The following is a 19,813-nucleotide window of genomic DNA, read 5'->3' as shown; positions in this document are numbered from 1 at the left end:
AAAATTACTCTATTATTAATGTATTTGTCTAATTATTTTGGTAAAAATTTCTAGAAATACAATCACTGGGTCAGAGATTAAATAAAGGTCTTCTTATAAAGGCTGTAGGATTATATTGCTCCATGACTAGCTTACTTACCCAGAGCATATATTAAAATGCTAATCATTCCAAAACACACCAAAATTTAGTATTATAGATGAATATATGCTTTTTTGGGGGGGGGGACACTAAAGGAGTTGATTACTTTCATTTTTTAAAATTTGTACCATTGCTATCAGTTTACATGTCTTTGATTACCAGTGGAATTTTTATTTGCTTTTTTTTTTGGTGGGGGCATGCTGGGGATTGAACTCAGGGGCACTCGACCACTGAGCCACATCCTCAACCCTATTTTGTATTTTTATTTAGAGACAGGGTCTCACTGAGTTGCTCAGCACCTCCACATTGCTGAGGCTGGCTTTGAATCCGCAATCCTCCTGCCTCAGCCTCCCGAGCCACTGGGATTACAGACATGAGCCACCACACCCAGCTGTATTTTCTTATTTATGAATTTATTCTCGAGTCCTTTGCCCTTGTAGATAGTCACCCTTTTGAAATTTACTTTTTACTGAAAGTTGCATGAAGAAACAATATCTTTGATAAGGTAACATGATGGGCCAACTCTCCTATAGAAGTCTCCTCTACTACCAAGTACCTCCTACTGTCAACAGAACCTGCCTGCAGAAACCACATACTAAGCCTCCTTTCCATTCCACCAAACTTCACACCTCCTGAGACAACCACCACAGTCCCCTCCTGTGGTTTTTCTTGCCAGACTAATAGACACTTCATCATCCTGACTGTACACATTTTAGTGAAAGCAGTAACATAAAGACATGTAATAAGTTGCAGGCTCACCAGGAGAATGAAACGAGACTTTGTTGATATTGCTATTTACTTTTGTTAATGATACCTAAAATGTCCATGATCTTTTTTTCTATCATATCCACAGAAATTTCTTAGTAAAAAAGCTACCAAACCTCCAACTCTTTTTCAAATTAACTCTTCTCAAGCCATACACTTTATCTGTGCTTAACAGATCAATTTGAAACCCTGAAATTTCTGCGTTTGTGGTAGGTATGGTATGGCAGACACCACTAACAGAACGCAAAAGTCTGTTTTCCTCTCTTCCCGTCACCCGGCAGGATTGCATTTCCTGTTAGGTGCAGTCACAGGAACAAGTCGTCCTCAGAGAAACGCAAGTGGTTATGTGTGTCTCCCACTGGCCTGGCCCACAAAAACTTGTCCCCATCTGCTCCTTGCTGCTCGCTAGGTTCTTGAAACTGAGAGCAACTTTGAAATTCATGTGTCAAAGACGTCACAGCCATTGTCACTTTGGTTGGTGACTGTGAGGTGGAAATCCATATGTGGCAGAATGAAATTGAACCTCTATCTCTCACCCTTCACAAAACTAAACTCAAAGTGGATCAAGGACATAGGCATTAGACAGAGACACCGTGCCTCCTAGAAGAAAAAGTAGGCCCAACTCTCCATCATGTTGGCTTAGGAACCGACTTCCTCAACAGACTCCTAAAGTGCAAGAAGTAAAATCACAAATTAGTAGTAAATTTAGTTTGATGGTATCAAACTAAAAAGCTTCTTCACAGCGAAGGAAACAATCAATAACATAAAGAGAGAGTCTACAGAATGGGAGAAAATCTTTACCATGAGCACCTCACACAGAGCTAATCTCCAGGATATAAATAGACACCAAAAATTCAAATAAGCTAATCAATAAATGGGTTAAAGAACTGAACAGGCACTTCACAGATGAAGAATCCAAATGATCAAAAAATATATGACAAAATGTTTAACATCTCTAGCAATTAGAGAAATGCAAATCAGAACTATGCTGAGATTCCATTTCACTCAGTCAGAATGGCAATTATCAAGAATACAAGCAACAATAAATGTTGGCAAGGATGAGGGGGAAATGATACACTCATACATTGCTGGTGGGGTTGCAAATTGGTGAGACCACTCTGGAAAACAGTATGGAGATTCCTTAGAAAACTTGGAATGGAACCACCATTGACCCTGTTATCCCACTCCTCAGTTTATACCCAAAGGATTTAAAATCAGCATACTAGAGTGATGCAGTCACTTCAATGTTTATAGTGGCTCTATTCACAATAGCTAAGCTATAAAACAAACCTAGGTGCCCTTCAACAGATAAATGGATAAAGAAATTGTGGTATACATACACAATGGAATATTACTCAACTATAAATAAGAATGCAATTATGGCATTTGGTGATAAATGGATGGAACTGGAGAATATCATGCTAAGTGAAATAAACCAGTCCCAAAAAGCCAAAGGCAGAATGTTCTCTCTGATATGTGGATGCTAAGCCACAACAAGAAAGGGAAAGAGTAGAAGTTCATTGGACTAGATAAAGGGGAATGAAGGGAAGGGAGGGGAAATAGTAACAGGAAAGACAGTAGAATGAATTGGACATATCTTTCCTATTCTCAAAATAAATATGCAACCAATGTAACTCCACATCATACACAACCACATTAATGTGATCCTAATTGGAACAAGTTGTACTTATCCTATGTATGTATAATGTTTCAAAATGTACTGTACTGTCATGTAAATAAATAATTTACATGATTTTCAACTTTATCATTTATTTACAAATTACAGCTGGGCATGATGATGGACCCCAGTAATCCCAGTTACTCAGGAGGCTGAAGCAGGAGGATTGCAAGTTTAAGGCCAGCCTCAGCAACTTAATGACTGAGCGTGTAGCTCAGTGGTAAAGCACCCTGAGTTAAATCCCCAGTAGCCCCCCATTACAAAAGTATGATGGACATGCTGACACACACCTGTAATCCAAATGACTAAGAAGACTAAAGCAGGAGGATTGCCAGTTCAAGGCCAGATTTGGCAATTTAGCAAGACCCTGCTCAAAATAAAAAATAAAAAAGGGCTGGGGTGTATATCAGTGGTACAGCACCCCTGGGTTCATTCCCCAGTTCCACACACACACACAAAAACATACAAAATCATACTTGCTCTGCCTCATGAACATGTTTATAGCTATTCTTTGTAATTTATAGGTACCATTTTTTAGGATTGTGGCTAAATTTTCTCTTGCTGATCACACATTTCTCTTTCTAAACCTCTCAGAACTTTTTAAATATTTCTAATCCTGATCTAGTCAAATATATTAGTTATTTCTTCTTTGAAAAAGACTAATATAACCTATTGCCACTGAGGGTGATTGTGTTTCTTACTCAAAGGCAAAGTTTCAGTTGTTTCAACACCATCGGTGGGGAAACATCTCCAATACCCATCTGTCTGACTTCCTGTAAGCACAGAGAACTACTTGAATGCCAACGATGGGCTTGGACACAGGATCCATGGTGAACACAAATGAAGAGTGACCTCAACATCTCAAGTTAGAGTTCCCTGGACTTGTACTCATTCACTTGCGGGCCTTTATTAAAACAATCAGGACCCCTTCCCTTTGGACTTCTTCCTGTTATTTCTGGAAAGGCCTGACTTTTTATTTCATTTAGTTTTCTCTTTAGGTAGGTGACTTTGTGTAGGTATTATTAGTGAATTTGTGGTTTCATAGTTTTTAGGATACTCTTACAGAAAATAAATGCACTTGGAGAAGACCAGACAAGCCTGTTGATATTTTTCATGTTGTGGGGACTGTTCTATTATTCAGCAGTACTACTCACTAGATGCCAGTGGGGTCCCCAAGTTGTGACAACCAAAAATGTCTCCAGAGGCTACCAAATGTCTCCTAGGGGGCAAAATTTCCCCCACTTGAGGGCCACTGTTTTAGAACCCATGGGTACTCTATCAGTCAGAGTTCTGCAGAGAAACAGAGCGAACAGGATGTGGATATGAATATTGATATAGATTATGCAGATATAATGACAGACATATAAAGAGAATAGTGATGAAGAATTGGTTCATGCAATAATGGAGACTAGCAATTCCAAAATCTGCAGAGTAGTCTAGCAGGCTGGAGACCTCAGAAAGCCAAGGGTTCAAGTTTGCAAGCCAGCTCCTGATGGATCAGGAAGAGCTAATGCTGCCAATAAAGTCTGAAGGCATCTCCTAGGGATTTTGTTCCTTAGAGGAAGATGGTCGTTTCATTCCCTTTGGATCTTCAACTGATTGGATGGGGTCTACACACATTATAAAGGACAATCTGCTATATGTATATGTTAGTTTTATTCAAAAACATTCTTACAAAAACTCTAGAATAATGTTTGATTAAATATCTAGGTACCCTATGACCCAATCAAGTTGACATATAAAAATAACTATCACAGATAAGTAATCAAAATTCTCAAAATTCCCTGCCTCCTGGAGTTCACAATCCAGGCTGTGAATCATGGGATAAGCAAGTGTCTTCACTATCTATCACTGGGTAACAAACAATCCCAAACTTTGTGGTTTAAAACAACAAACATTTTATTATGTGCATGTTTTCTTTATATCCAAAATTCAAACAGAGAGGAGAAGGTATGGCTTGTCTCTGCTTTTTGATGTCTGGGGCCTCAATTGTCAAGACTTGAACTTCTTGGAGTGGATTAAATGACTGGAGACTGCGATCATCTGGAAGCTTCTTCAGTCAGTCTGGCACCTGGACTGGGATGATTTGAGCTGGGCTCATGGGGAATCATTGACCAGAGCACATCTGTGGAACATTCTGTGGGGCTGGGGCTTCTGGGCCTAACTCCAGGTTCCAAAAGGAAATGCCTCAAATGCTGGACAGGGAGTGTTTTAAGAGACCAAGTTCCTTCCAATCCAGCTTCCAGTTTATACCACGTGACCCCCACCACATTCAGTTCATCACAGTGAGTCACTGAGGCCAGGCCCAATTCAAGGAGTGGACTTAGGTATCACCTCTTGGCAAAAAGTGGCAAGAACACACTGCAAAATAGAAGAGCTTGTGGGTGGGAGATGGATGTACATATAGATATCTGTATCTATATATTTAGATATACATACAATTTGCAATGAAAATAAGTCAGTATTCTATTAAACCTCAGACAGAACCAAACAGAAGTTATATTCAGAACATTTAGACTGAAAATAAGTACAAGGGGTCTTCTGGGGGTGGTGAAATTTGGATTGTGGCAATGGGTACACAACTATGCAAATTTTCTAAAACTCAGTGAATTGTACATGCACAGGAAATGAACATCATAGCATGCAAATTATACATCTACACACCTGTTAAACACACCATCAGCACAGCTCAGACAGAGAAGAATCAGGGGGGTATTGGCCATGGTGCTGGAACAGGGTCCTAGGGGTACTCTTAATTTATCAAGTAGCAGAAAGATCTCAGGTACTCAAGGAGGGACAGGGTTGGCCAAGATGACTGGGGAATACCCTGGCGTATAGGTAATTGGATATTAATGAACCAATAAGGAAGATTTTAGTATTTTAATACACTGAGAGCTTTGAAAAATGGAGTAGGGAAAAAGGAATGATAGCCTTGAGGCAGGTGGAGAGGCGTTTTAGATAAGGTGGCTAAGGGACACTTCCTGAGAATGTGATCTTTGAACAAAACAACTGCCTGCAGTGAGAGGGAGCCGCAGTGAGTTCTGGAGTGGGGGAAAGCTAGAGATGGGGAAAAGCAATTGTAAAGCCTCAAGGCAAAAATGAGCCAAGTTCAAGGTGGAACCTGGAGCAGAGGAGGCTTGCTTAAAGAGCATGAGGAGAATGTGAAGTATGTATTTGTGAAGAAAATACTTATATTCCTATTTAAATAACAAAGCAACTGGAAATACTGGTAGGAACTGGGACAAAAATCCCCCAAAGCCGTGAGGTCAATCCTTTCCTGCAGCCCTGATGAGGCATGGGAGCTTTGGAGGACATCGAGTGGATTGACGGGCACGTGTGGCCCTCGGGCAGTTCTGAGAGTGGAGCTTTTCCTAGTGAGAGTGAGATTCCTAGGGAACTTGGGTGCAGGACAAGAATTCTTCCCCTCAGGGAACTCTTGATTTCCCACCTTCCCTGGAATGGATTTTGTGACCTATGCAATAGCATTAACTTTTGTAGTACCTTCTCATACTTGAAGAAAATATCAAGGAATTAAGTGACTGGATTAGTGAATGGGGCAAATATTTCATGTAAGAGAAAGAGGAGAGAGAATGGAACTGAAGACTGAGTAATGAAAGTGGAAGAGCAGTAAGAAAAAGAGGAAGAAGGAATGGTTGAGAAGATTCCACTGAGTTTATATTCCTGGTAGATGTCTTTGGTGAGCCTCCGGAGATGGAGATGATCATTTGAAATGCTGGGACCATGGAGCTGAGACTCAGGAAAGCCACGACTATCACACGGCTTCTCTGGCCACGGGGGGCCAGTGGCCTGGGAATTGACCAATGCTCACTGCAGTCACTTAGCAGCACCAGAGCTAGGAATGGGGATTTTCAATTCATCTAAAGCAAGGGGACACAACTCTGTGTTTTCAAGTTCCTCCTGTGGCACCCACAGAGTGCAGCAGCCCTCCTCATTTAGATCTCGCTTTGAGAGGGAACCTGTGGCTGAGAGTGGGGTGAGCCCACAGTTCCAGCTGCCGGCACCTTCAGATAGCTACCCACTCATGCCAAGGCCAGTCTGTCCTCAGCTGCGCCCAACCAGTAACTGAACACAGTGCAGCTGAGGGCAAGGCTAGTCCTGCCCAAAGCAAACTCCTCCACCATTCTTGCTTTGGGACTCCCCATGGGCATGGCTGAGACTCTTAGAACTGCAGTCAGAGGCTCTTTCTACCCATCTCCCCTTCCTTCTCTTTTGCTTCACAGGTGTCAGCTTATACTGATGTGAAAACAAAACAAATCGTGATGAAAGCAACATTCAGAGGGCTTTCCAAAATGGAGTCAGGAGGCTGTTAAGGAAGCAGAACTTGTGCACATGTCAAGCTGCTTTCTGGAATGTGAATTTTGGTCACTTCCACACTTTGGTTACAGATGTATGTATACGAGTGTATGTATATCTGTGCCAGAGCTTCAAGATGTGTATCAAGAAGTTATTAGACTCTTGGTTTGGGATTTTTTTTAATTTTTATTTTTATTTTTTATTTTTACAGATTGCATTTTGATTCATTATACACAAATGGGGTAAAACTTTTCATTCCTATGGTTGTACACAATGTAGATTCACACTATTCATGTAATCATATGGTTTTGGGTATTTTTACCAACTATGTACATAGTTTATCTTCTATTGGTCATAGAGCTCTCTAGCCCTTGCATTCTTCTTTTAATTTCAATAAGAGTTTGTATTTAAACAATTTTTATTACATTGTAATGCTAGGTGCAGGGGTGCACGCCTGTAACCCCAATGAGTCAGGAGGCTGAGACAGGAGATAGCAAGTTCAAGACCAGCCTCAGCAACTTAGCAAGGCCCTGTCTCAAAATAAAAACTAAAATAGGTTGGCCATGTAGCTCAGTGGTAAACTGCCCCTGGTTTCAGTCTCCAGTACCAGAAAACAAATGAACAAACAACAACAACTACAACAACAAACTTGAATTACATTGTGATGGTTTCCGAGCTTTTCACCTATGTAAGCTCTCACTTTCCCAGCTTCCTCTGGAATATCGATTCACAGCTATCTGAACCTGTGTTCCCAACTACAATTCCTAAGCACTACCCCCCAAATAAAGTTCTTTTACCTTAGTAGTTTCTGACCTTGAATCAATTGATCCTGGTTTAGTGTCTCCTAAAAACTCATATTTGCCTGGAACCACAGAATATGACCTTGTAGAATCTTTGTAGATGTAATTAGTTAAGGTGAGCTCATACTGGGTTAGGGTGGGCACTAAATCCAATAACTGATATTCTTATAAGAAGGCCAAGTGAAGAAACAGAGAGAAGGTAGTATGAAAATAGGCAGAAATTAAAGAGATGGATTGACAAGCCAAAGAACAGCAAAGATTTCCAGGAACCACCAGAAGGTAGGAGAGAGATGACCTCTTCCTCTGAGCCTCCAGAAGGGACCAACCCTCCCAACACCTTGATTTTAGACTTCTGACCTCTAGAACTTGATACCAAATAATTCTGTTGTTTTTACCAACCGTTTTGTATACTTTGTTAAGGTACTGGAGATCCGAACGTGATACCCCAAATATAGTACCTTGAGATGCCAAGTGTGTTTGAACTGAAGGAAATAGGAGGACCTCTGAATCATAAGGTCTCTCTGAACTTTTCCAACCTCCTGTTTCATAGTCTTCTCCCTCCCCTAAAGCAAACCATAAAATCTAGAATGGTCACTCTGATCTTTCTTATTAAAATAGATAATAAGACTCTTGTGAGGCTGGTGTCTTGCCTATACCCAGAGGAAAGGATACTACACAGAGAGACCAAGAATAACTGGACAGGCCTTGCTTGCCACCCACCTCAGTTTATTACCATTAATCATACCCTTTTTGGTCCAGTCAGATTTCTCCACAACTATTCACCTCTTTTGTTAGAATTAACATAAAAATACACCATTTTCTTTGGATTTTTGCCCATTATTTCTGAAGGCTCCCATGTCACATAAAACTTGATAAATAAATTTATTAATGCATTTCCCTTATTAATCAGTCTTTTGTTCTAAGAATGTCAGCATGACCCTGCTGATAGGTATGGGGCTCCCCTACAATGACAGTCCTAGGAAACTAACACACTGGGAGCAGTGGCTTTCCTATCTTCTCTCCTCTCTCTTCATGACCATTTCCATCCAATAAATCTCCTATACTTTTAATTCCATCTATACACCTACTTTCTAGAATAACCAAACTGATAAACTTCCAAAATAAAAAAAAAGCCTGATTTTAGATTTTCAATCAAAACCTTCAGGAAAAAAGTCTTTTTCATGAATTCAATGAAAGTTGTTGAGCTGTTTCTTCTCTTGAGGTCTACACTGAATGACTCATAAAAATGAACCACATTCCCCTAAGTTCTCTCTCAATCTAATGAATAAAGTTTCACCTTGAGGTATACATCAATTTTAAAAAAAAGTTTTTATCTCAATACAGTGGCAAAAGGGATGCAATAGAGATACACAGAGTATGTTATGGAAGTAGAGATGCCTAGCAACATGGAAAGTTGCCAACCCAATCTACAGAGGAGGTCAGAACATAGCACAAGAAAGGGTAAAACTGAGCCTGAGGCTTGAAAATGAGAAGGACTTGGCCAAGCACAGCACAGGAGAAGAACATTCTAAACAGAAAGAGAAGGTGCACAAAAGGAGCACATAGATTCTTTATAAGACTAAAATTAAACTGCTCTTCATTTTCATTTATCTTGGAGAAGAAGAAAGGAGATGACATAGCCAGAGAGTTTGTCAAAAGTGGTCTTTGGGTTGTGCTACAACTGAGGAAGCAATGTGAAGTTTAGAAACATAGCTCTTAAACTTCTCCCATCCCCTGCCTCTTGCCCAGTTAGACTCCTTCCTCATTTTGCATAGTGTTTGAGACACCCCTTTCTGAAGTTGGGACTTAGACATACACAGACATGACTGATAGTTTGATGAATTCAGCAGAATTCTGTTTTTTAAAATCACCACTGGGAGAAAACCTTCTAAGGAAGGAAGGAGTCTGATATGATCCATATGACTCAACAGTAGGACCTAGAGAGTAGTTCTGATTAGAATACGAGAGAATTCTCAGACAAAGCTGAACCAGGTCTCTGGAGGTGCCTGTGCTAAGGCAGTCCTCATATGGCTATAACTCACTAACTTCAAACCATGAGTCTTCTCCCACCCGCGCAATTCTGGAACAACCCCATTCTCTCCATTCCACTCCCTCAAAATGAGTGAACACAGATATCTGGAGAGAGACGAGGGCTGTACCTACCAGACCCAATTACTTTCCCAAAGTGGTAAGGACACCAATGTAGACAGAATGCGAACCACGACAGTCAGTACAGACCTGTCAAATGGTGAGGAATCCAGAAGCAAGTGGTGGTGGGATTCCACATGCAGCAGCAGAGTTGACACCCAGCACACGTCAGAGATCAAGGATAGGTCAGCATACCGCAGGACCTTGGGTTAACAGAGGAAAAGTGGGCCTAAGGCAAGTAGAGGACTCCTGAGAGAAATGAGGAGAACAGCAGCCAGAACAGTGGAGTGATGGGGGGCAGCAGAGGCATGTGATCATTGTGACCCACAAGGACTCAAAGGAGCTCTTGGCACCACTTGGATATCCGTCTGCCTAACTGCATCTTCACTGGGTTCTCTTTTATTCCTTGATGACTAAAACTAACCTTTATGAAATATTTACTAAGCATCTGGGAGCTCACACCACAGGTCAACTTGAACTTATTTTTGCAGAATTTTAAATCATTCAGTAAACCATGCATCTTCATCAGTTTGGACTGTTCTAACAAAGTACTATCAACTATGTATTTCTCTTTGTGTGTGTGTGTGTGTGTGTGTGTGTGTGTGTGTGTATGTGTGTGTGTGTTTGAACCCAGGGTGCTCTATGACTGAGCTACATTCCCAGTTTTTTAAATTTTATTTTTTATATTGATACAGGGTTTTTCTAAATTGCTGAGGCTGACCTCAAACCTGTGATCCTCCTGCATCAGTCTCCCAAGTCACTGGGATTACAGGCATGCGTCACTGTGCCCAGATCCTTAGATTAGGTAGCTTTTAAATAACATGTATTTACTTCTCATAACTCTGGAGGCTGCAAATTCAACATCAGAGTGCCATTATGGTCAAGTTCTGGTGAGGGCCCTCTTCCAGAACGCATTCTGCTTTATCTTCACTGTATCTTCACATGGTGGAAAGAAGACAAGTGAGTTCTCTAGGGTCCTTTTCATAAGTGTGCCAAACTCATTCAAGAAGACTACACCTTATAACCTAATCTTTCCGAAAAACCATATCTCCTAATGCTGTCCCAAGGGAGCGGGATTTTAACATATAGAGTGCACATAAACATCCACTTTATAGTACCATTTTTTAAAAAAATATATAGGGAAGGTAATATCAAAAGACTTCATATTTTTCCCTTCCCCTTCTGAAGAAACTCCCTTTATTTCTGTTTCCAGTTTCCTCCCCTCCCTGAAGAGGAAGGTTTAGGCTGAATTTTACACCTTCAAGTTGGTGAGTTACAGCCATATCCAGATAACCTTATCCAAACATACAAAGTAGCTGGTACCGCTTATATGGACAAAAGAGAAAGTGAAATAGGGCCCAGGGAATTTACGACAACCAAGTGACCTAACCTTTGAGATGTGAACACATAAATTGCAACGAGAACAGAGAGGTGATGATTTGAAGTCAAACTTCAATGGTATATTTTTAAAAAGCAATATGGCAGCTCTGAGCTTGTCACAGAATTAAGAGGACAAATGGAAACCCTTCTTTTGGAGAGCTGACTGGCAGTGAAGAACAATGGGCAATTAACTCTTTCTCTACTGTTCCCCGTTCCAATTGAATATAAAATAAACATTTCTTCTGTTTCTTGGGTGGAAAGAACAGGCAGGGGGAGACACACTGAAGGTCCCTCAAAACTGAGCTGTGATCAGCTTGGTTCATGGTAAACCCAGCCAGGGTTTCCTTCCAGAATGTATCCATTATTTCCCACCTACATATGTAACGGAGAACAAGAAGCCATGTTTGGTCAACAGCAATAAGTTAACCATGGAAGTTAAGAGGACCAGGGCTGCCCTGCTGAGAGCTGGAGTGGAAATTGAGTTGCCAGCAACAAGTGAAAAGCAGACGTGGCAATGTTTGAGCTTTCCGCAGAGATAAATAAGTTAGGAAAAGATTAGAGGGTCTTCAACTATTTGGAGAAGTTTCTTTTCAAAACTTATCCTTAGAGGGATGCCAACTGTCAGAAGCTTTTTCTTCTAATGAATTTCAAAAATGGCCAAAATACCTTGACTAATTCTTTGTTTTTACGAAAAGTTTCGTAATTTGAATGTGATAATCATTCCAGTACAGGTCTAATATTTCTTGATAAGTACAATATTTTTTCAACAAAGAGGGCTGGGGGAGCAGCTCAGGGGTAGGGCATTTGCCTAACATGTGAGGCCTTGGATTTGATCCCTAACATGAACGCGCACTTACACACACACACACACACACACACACACACACACTATATATATATATATAACTATATATAGTATATATATATATAACTATATATAGAGATATAAATATACAACTATATATAGATCTATATACACACACATGTACATATACATATATAAATATATACACATACATATTTTTGTGTATATGTACATATGTGTATGTATATATGTGTATATCTATATGTATGTGTATACATATATACACATGTGTATACATATATATATACAAATACTCATTTTTTTCAACAAAGAATAAGATGCTCCAAAATTTTTAAAACTAACTTGATCATTTGTGTCCCTTTCCATGTCCAAGGCCAATATAGAAAAAAATTCAGGATTAAAAAAGAGATTATTGAAATAATAAGTGAATTATGTGGTTTTCAAAAATATACCTTGGGAAAGTATATGAAAGCAAAAGTTGAAGTCTCTTTAATGAAAAATAATTATAACATCTGAAAAATCTAATGTACAGCACATTACCAAATATTTTTTTACAAAAGTTCAGTTTTTGTTGACACCATCCAGTAATGCTATGACAGTACTGCTGAAGGAGTTAAAATTTAAGTGCCCATAATTAAAGCACAGAATCTGTAGTCTAGCAAATGAACTTAGGAAAAGAAACAAAGAGGGACAGGCCTGAGGCCTGAACATACCTAAACAAGCCTAAAATAAGACTGCCAAAACATCAAAATCTAACTGGTCATGGAGGATAAACAATCTCCACAAGGCCGTGGACCATCTGGTGTCACCCACTTTCCCCCTTCTTCCCTTTTCTTTAAGGTTAACTTGACCCCTGCTAACCAAAATAAACTGCCCTACCACATTGCTGGAATGTCAATTTGCACATACTACTTGCTGATGTAATCAATGTAGTCATGTGCCCGCTTATGTTTGAATCAGCCAATTATGTGTACCCGCGCCAAACTCCCTAACTTTTCCTATATAAACCCCTGACCTCTGAGCCTCGTGGTCAACTCCTCTATCTCCTGCGTGAGACACGTGTTGGCCCGGAGCTCCGTTATTAAAGTGCCTCGTGCTTTTGCATCAAGCCGGTCTCTCGTGTTTCCTGGAGCACGCCATCCTGAGACTCGAGTAAGGGTCTTCCTTTTGGGGGGTCCTACACTGCTAAAATACTAAATGCATAGAGAGTGGGGCAGAGAGGGGAGGGACCCCTGGAAAATAGAATAAGTGACAAGATGGGGGGATGATATCAAAGGAGAAGGCAATAGATGGGACAGCTAAAGAAGAGAAGAAGGCAGGAAAATTGAAAAAAATAAGAGGTCATCTTAGCTAATTCTACTTCCCTCCCCACTCTCACCCCCAAAGAAAAGTTAACAAAAAAAAAAAAAAAAAAACAGAATTTGCTAAAATGGGAACGAAATAGATACTAAAACACTGAACAAAGTGCTATAGAAAGGGAACAGGAAATCTGGTGCTCAGGCTGTTCCCCTATCTCTACCGTGTGCACATTTGGTACCTCCCTGGCCTCTGTTCAAGTGCACAGTTGATTCCTCCATGAAAGACCTGTAGCCAAAAGAATTTTAAAAGTTGATGTACAATCACATGCGTGTTACCAGAGCTTACCTTCCCAGGGCTCTCTCCAGATGCTCAGGAATTTCTCAGTTAACCAGAGTAAGCCAGGGTCTCACAAACCAATGGAAAACAGAGGTCATAGGGAAGAATCTTCAAGGTAGAATGACACCAGGTACAGAACAGCCTTTAGCAACCATCTAAGTCCTTTAGGAAGCACTCAGCTGTTGTGATGTCCTGCAAATCAGTCCTCCTCAAACTTTAACACGTTGGTTAAACCCTATATTCTGCACTCTCTAAATGGCTAATGCTGCTAATTCTCACACCATACTGGAAAAACAAGTTATAGAGCATCCTGGTGAACCTGAATGAGTCAGGACATGATGCAGTGGGGTTGGGGGCAACACACACACACACACACACACATGAGTGAGCACCCAGAAGCACATTCTTTCCTGCAGTACATACATAGATAAGACTGGAAGCAACATACATTATTTATTCACTCATTTGTGAACTTTGTTCCACTTCCCAAGGATTGAGTCTCTGTAGTTTCCCTTTAAGACATCCGGGCTGATGGAATTCTCCTCTATTACGCAAATATAAACCCAAAATCATACCAGGTATAAATCTAGTAAATTCTAGTATGTCCCATTAGGTCGGCACAAGGATAACCTCTATAACTTTTTCCTACCTTCTTTTCACCCTCTTCCTCTTCCATGAAAGAAACATGTCTCTGAGTTGTCCCCAAGCTCAGCTCAGCGTCAAGGGTACGTCAGAAAGTTTTGGTAATTATGCTGAAATATTGAGACAGTGTTAAAGCACACACTTCAGGGATGAAATGGAAGTTCGATTGTGATTTCTCTACCTGCTCTAATGATGTTCCTGATATGGAAACTTTCTTAGTGTTCCTTGTGTGTATAAGAGAGAAAAGAAGGAAAGTGAGTAAGTGCACTCATTCTCCCTACTAACCGCAGGTCAACAGCGTTAGGCAGTAGTTATAGTTCGGCCTCATGGAAAGAGTTTGAACTAATGTCCAATACCAGGTGGGTGGTCTCCTCTATGTCTGGCAGAAACTGCCTGCTGGGGATGTGCGTGGGTGTCCCAGGTAGCTACCTCAGTTTGCATACTTTCTGACTGACAGAACACTCCTGCCAGTGCCTCAGGGCCAGGGTGGCAGTGTCAGTGGGAGGAGTAACCAAGTTTCACTTCCTCGCTGTTTGGAGACTCACAGCCACAGCGGGCTCCCAGCTCACTGAGGAGCAGAGTCTAAGGAGCAGCTGAGGCCCTCTCTCTTCCCCACAGCACCTGACAGGGCTTCACAGGCAGACAGAAGGGCGCGAATGGGCAGAGCAGAACTTCCAGAAAGGAAAATGAGTACCCAGGATCCCTCAGATCTGTGGAGCAGATCGGATGGAGACGCCGAGCTGCTTCAGGACTTGGGGTAAGAGAAAATCCCCTTTTCAAAGTGTTTTCTGGGTGAACATAACCCAGACTCACTCCTGAAAGCTGACTTCAACTAATGATCATCCTTAGCCCTTCCTTTCTCCCTGCCACCTGTCTTCTAAACTAGTCACTTTGTCTTTGTCTGTTAGGTATCTCTCCTTTAGGGGCTTAATTCTGTTGTAAAAACAGATTATTTTTCCGCATGTGAAAACAGATAAATACAGAACATGCGACAAAAAAACAAATGTTAGACATTCTTTAAAAATAGGGACAGAATTGGGATGTGTGAGTTGATGTTGCCTGGTTTCCTTGATGTTGCTCTGCTTTACAAATAAATGTGCTGCTAAAGAGTTTTGAACACTGATCTCTTGACAGTGAGACTGTTGCCGGTAAGGTAAACAGAAAGCCTACCCTACTGTAAGTGAGAGGGACTTTTTCTAAAGAGAGAATGAGGAAGTTTCTGCCCAATCTCACTTGTTTCTTTCTCCACACACTGCATTCATGAGCTCTTGCGTGTATGTGTATCTGTAGAGGCAACTTTGAGCCTTTTAAATACCAATAATGCAGAACAGAATAAAACTCCTGCCTTAAACAGGTACATGTAAGTAGGTGGAGTCATTGGAGTCCTGTCTTAAAGGAGGGACCTGATGACACAACTCATCAGGATATTCAGTACAAGGAGCAAGTATTACACAAGAGAGGAAAAGGGGATTTCCTAGAGAAACCAGACTTCCCACCTGATGTACTAGGAATAATCTTATTTTGACACCTGTGCTTCCAGAGAGGCCAAACCTACATCTTCTGCCTGGATCAATAGCTCTAAATCTTCACAACCCAACAACATGGAAACTCTTGTTATCTTCTTACAAAGCATGAAAATTAACACCAAAGGGGAGTTTGAATAACTTGCTGATCTTTCAAACATCAACCTCAAATATCAATGAAATGGCAAAGCTGGGGTTCCAACCATGTTGTTAACCAGGGAAAAACTGAAAAGGAATTGCATCTTTTTATCTTGTATGACTGTAAAATTTCTCAGTGACTCTGTGTGTATATGTGTGTGTGTGTGTACTGGGGATTGAACCCAGGGACATTCTACCACTGAGCTAGATCCTGAGCCGTTTTTATTTTTTATTTTGGTACAGGGTCTTGCTCAGTCGCTGAGACTGGGCTGAAACTGTTCATCCTCCCTCCCCAGCCTCCTGAGTCACCGAGATTACAGGTGTGCACCACCATGCTCGGTAGTAATTCCTATCTTTAGATTTTAAAATTGAGGTCTAGAATTGAACTGCCTTCATATGACAAATCAGATGCAACAGTTAGAATTTTCAAAAGGGAAACTCTCTGTTCTTAGGAAGTCGGAGTTCCACACTATCTCTGTCCTTCTCTGTTGAATCTCCAAAGAGAAGAGGTAAAGTCCCCTCCATGAGCATCCAGAACAGGTGTCACTAAGTCAAAGAACTCAAGCTAGACTTTGGGTCTTAAAACTATATTGAATCATTAAGCTATAAGACTTCACCTGTTTTCTCAGCACACTCTAGTAAGAACCCCCCCTCCCCCAAGGGAGAAGAGAGTCAGAGGAAATATTCAATATTGGATCTTTAACTAAACAAACTTTAAACCCAGGATCTGTGCTTGAGTCCTGTTGGTGCACACTTAGAGGTCAAAGGAGCTGTAAAATGTCCCTGTAGACCACAGTGCTGCCAGGAGGAAGATACTACAGATAAATTCCACATTTCCTTCCCTATAAAAAGAATAGACATTCAATACAAAGTCCAGAGTCACCAAAAAAAAAAGAAAAAGAAAAAGAAAGAAAGAAAGAAAGAAAGAAAGAAAGAAAGAGAGAGAGAAAGAAAGAAAGAAAGAAAGAAAGAAAGAAAGAAAGAAAGAAAGAAAGAAAGAAAGAAAGAAAGAAAAGAAAAGAAAAAGGTGCATTTGTGTCCACGCTTCTTCCATTTCAGAAGTGGAAATTTATTAAACATACGAGTTTGGTTTTTTAAACAATGGGAAACTTGCAGTTATCTGGGGGAACTGCTGCACTGCTGTGGTCTCAACTTTTGCTGTGCACTACAAGAATAGCCTAAGGAGTTTCTTGGCTTTGTTTTTTAATTCCTGGTGCCCAGGCTACAGAACAGGGAAATATTATTTGTATCTCTGTGAAAAGCATTTCTCTCCAAGTGATTCCAAAGTGAGGCTGAGACTGAGAATCACTGCACAGAATATTTCTTTTCAAATGCACTGTGATTTTATTATTTATTTTAAGTGTGTTGGGTGTGCACCTGAATCTTCAAATCATTAAGAAATGTTGGTGTTTTGTTTATTAGTCGGGGGGAGCATTTTGGTCAATAACTCAGTTGAGGTATAGTTTACATTTCATAAAATGCACCATTTCAATGGCATAGTTCATTAAGTTTTATTAACTTTAAGGAATGATACAATCATCACCAGAAATCAGCATTAGAACTTTTTCATTCCGCCAGAAGAACCCTCAGGAGCATGGTTCCCCTGGGAGAAAGGAAGTTCTGATTTCTAGAATTTGTCTATTTGCCCAATAGAGACAAATTCAAGCTATTTGCCTCTACCGAGGAATGGACAAGTTCAGACTGTCAAGGATTGAATATCTAGGTTGCAAATCAAATACGTTATGATCAACTTGAGCCAGTATTTGCCCCTCCAGCACATCACTGATATGCTTTTCATAGTTAATAATTTAAATAATCTTGACAATGACTTGTTTCCTTTGGCAGAATTCTGAATCTAAATGAAGCTTGTTCTTTGAAGTTTTAACTCACGGAGGTATTGTCTGTATCAAACCTTCTGATTAATTCAGGTTTTTTAAAACTCCATAAAAACAAAATGATGTCATATAATTGATAGATAAAAGATGGTTGGTTTTATTTTTTTAAATTATTTGTTTTCATTGGTGCATTTTAATTATACACAGGGTTTGGCACATGCATGTAATCCCAGAGGCTCCCGAGGCTGAGGCAAGAGGTTTACAAGTTCAAAGCTAATCCTAACAGGTTAGTGAGGCCCTAAGCAACTTAGCGAGACCCTGTCCCCAAAATAAAATATAAAAAGGGCTGAGGATGTGGCTCAGAGGTTAAGCACCTCTGGGTTCACTCTCTGGAAACAAACAGTAATAATACATAATAGTAGAAAGGTGTCTGGTTTTAATGACTGCAGTTTTCAATTATTTTAGTAGGTTATTTGAGTAATAGGTAAATTCTTATGTTATATTTTTGATAGCTATAACCATAATTTAGTGATTAAATTATAAAAAAAGTACATCAGTCTTAGTTCTATTTTTCTTCAAGCTCTGGAATAGAGAAGTTCTGCAAATTGAACCCTGAGCTGAAGTAAATCTATCACTTTTCTTTCCAAGACACTTGGTCAGAGCATAGGATTATTATTCTTTCAATTCCCTAAATCAAGTCACTCGGATGCATTTGTATCCATGTTTCCTTTATAGTGTCAGTTCAAAAGCATTTCTTTTCTTTCAACCTAAGTGCATTAGTGTACCCAAAAGCGAAGGAAGAAGGAAAAAAACTATCCTAAACTGCTGCTCAGTTTCACTTACACATGGGTTGGTGTGGGATTAGGGGGAGGCGGGAGGGAGCGAGGCCCATTCCCCAATGCCCAAGGGTGTGAAGTACCGTGGATGAGAAGCAAGATGTGGACTGTGGTCAGGCCTTTTCTACTTTCAAAATCAAAAGACAGTGATTTGGCCCTGTGATGGAGGCCGCGTTCAGCCCCCGTCGCATGGCGGCAGCCCCTGGCTCCTGCAGCCTCTGACTGGACGCTGGTGGCCAAATGGATCTGGCAGCTCCCTGCGCCTAGGACCCCGGGACCCGCCAGGATCCCAGGTGACCAAACGCGTTCCCCACTAGGGAGGCGGGTGGAGGCTAGTGGGCGCTCTGCACCCAGTTCTTCCAGGCTTATTTTATAACGGATTAAGAACCGACCTTTGAAGATGCCTGCACACAGCAGCGCGTGTTAGATGACAGAACAGCCCGACTAGCTGTGTTGGATCAGCGGGACACAATATAGAGTCAAGAGAGAACGGCATAGGAGGGCTGGTGGAGGTTTCCTGGTGGTCTTCTCAGACCCAGTCTGGGGGAGCGGGGCATGCGCAGTTTGAAGAGACGTGTTCAAAGACAGATTCTGAGTAAAGGATGGGAATGAGTTTCCATTGATTTTAGTTGGGTAACAGGAAGGACAACAGTTGGCATGGCAACTTAAGGTGACATAAATGAAAACGTCAGCAAAGATTAAGATATATAGATCAAGCTTTCCATGAACTTGCCTGAGTTACAAGAACATTTCAAGAGCAGATCTTTCACCAGAAACAATTTGGAAGACAGGAAAGGCTGCCATTGTGTCAATTTGTCAGACACTCTCAAGTTTTAGCCATCAACTGCCAGGTAAAGCCCTCTGCCCCTCACAGTTTACCACTCTGACCCTAGACAAATGATCACTGTGAGACTGAGAAGCTGGCTAATCCTTCTTTGAAGCTAATACAACCGTCATTTCCAGACTTAAAGGAAACAGTAAGACTGCTTTAGAGATTATCAGATTCCTTTAAAATACACACACACACACACACACACCACACACACACACACACATTTTGTCTATAAGGACTTACGTTTTTATCAGTTTTGGAACCTCAGCTATAATTTTTAGCTTCTGGAATTATATGACCTACTGCTACTCTAATAGAAATA

The 19,813-nt window shown here is 40.7% G+C and overlaps 1 protein-coding gene across 1 annotated transcript in view; it reads left to right on the top strand.

The window, feature by feature from the left end:
- Positions 1 to 13,456: 13,456 nt before the first annotated feature.
- The window catches only part of DAPP1 (dual adaptor of phosphotyrosine and 3-phosphoinositides 1), an 85,092-nt gene continuing 78,735 nt past the window's right edge, over positions 13,457 to 19,813 (top strand). The window contains exon 1 of the mRNA XM_079153858.1: positions 13,457 to 15,084. Coding sequence (XP_079009984.1) covers positions 14,984 to 15,084 — 101 coding nt within the window. The 5' untranslated portion in view covers positions 13,457 to 14,983. The remainder of the gene's footprint in view (positions 15,085 to 19,813) is intronic.

The sequence above is a fragment of the Sciurus vulgaris genome (genome assembly GCF_902686455.1).
Source record: "Sciurus vulgaris genome assembly, chromosome: 9".
NCBI lineage: Eukaryota > Metazoa > Chordata > Mammalia > Rodentia > Sciuridae > Sciurus > Sciurus vulgaris.
The sequence above is the reverse complement of the archived record's forward strand: the minus strand, read 5'-3'. Positions and strand labels throughout refer to the sequence as shown.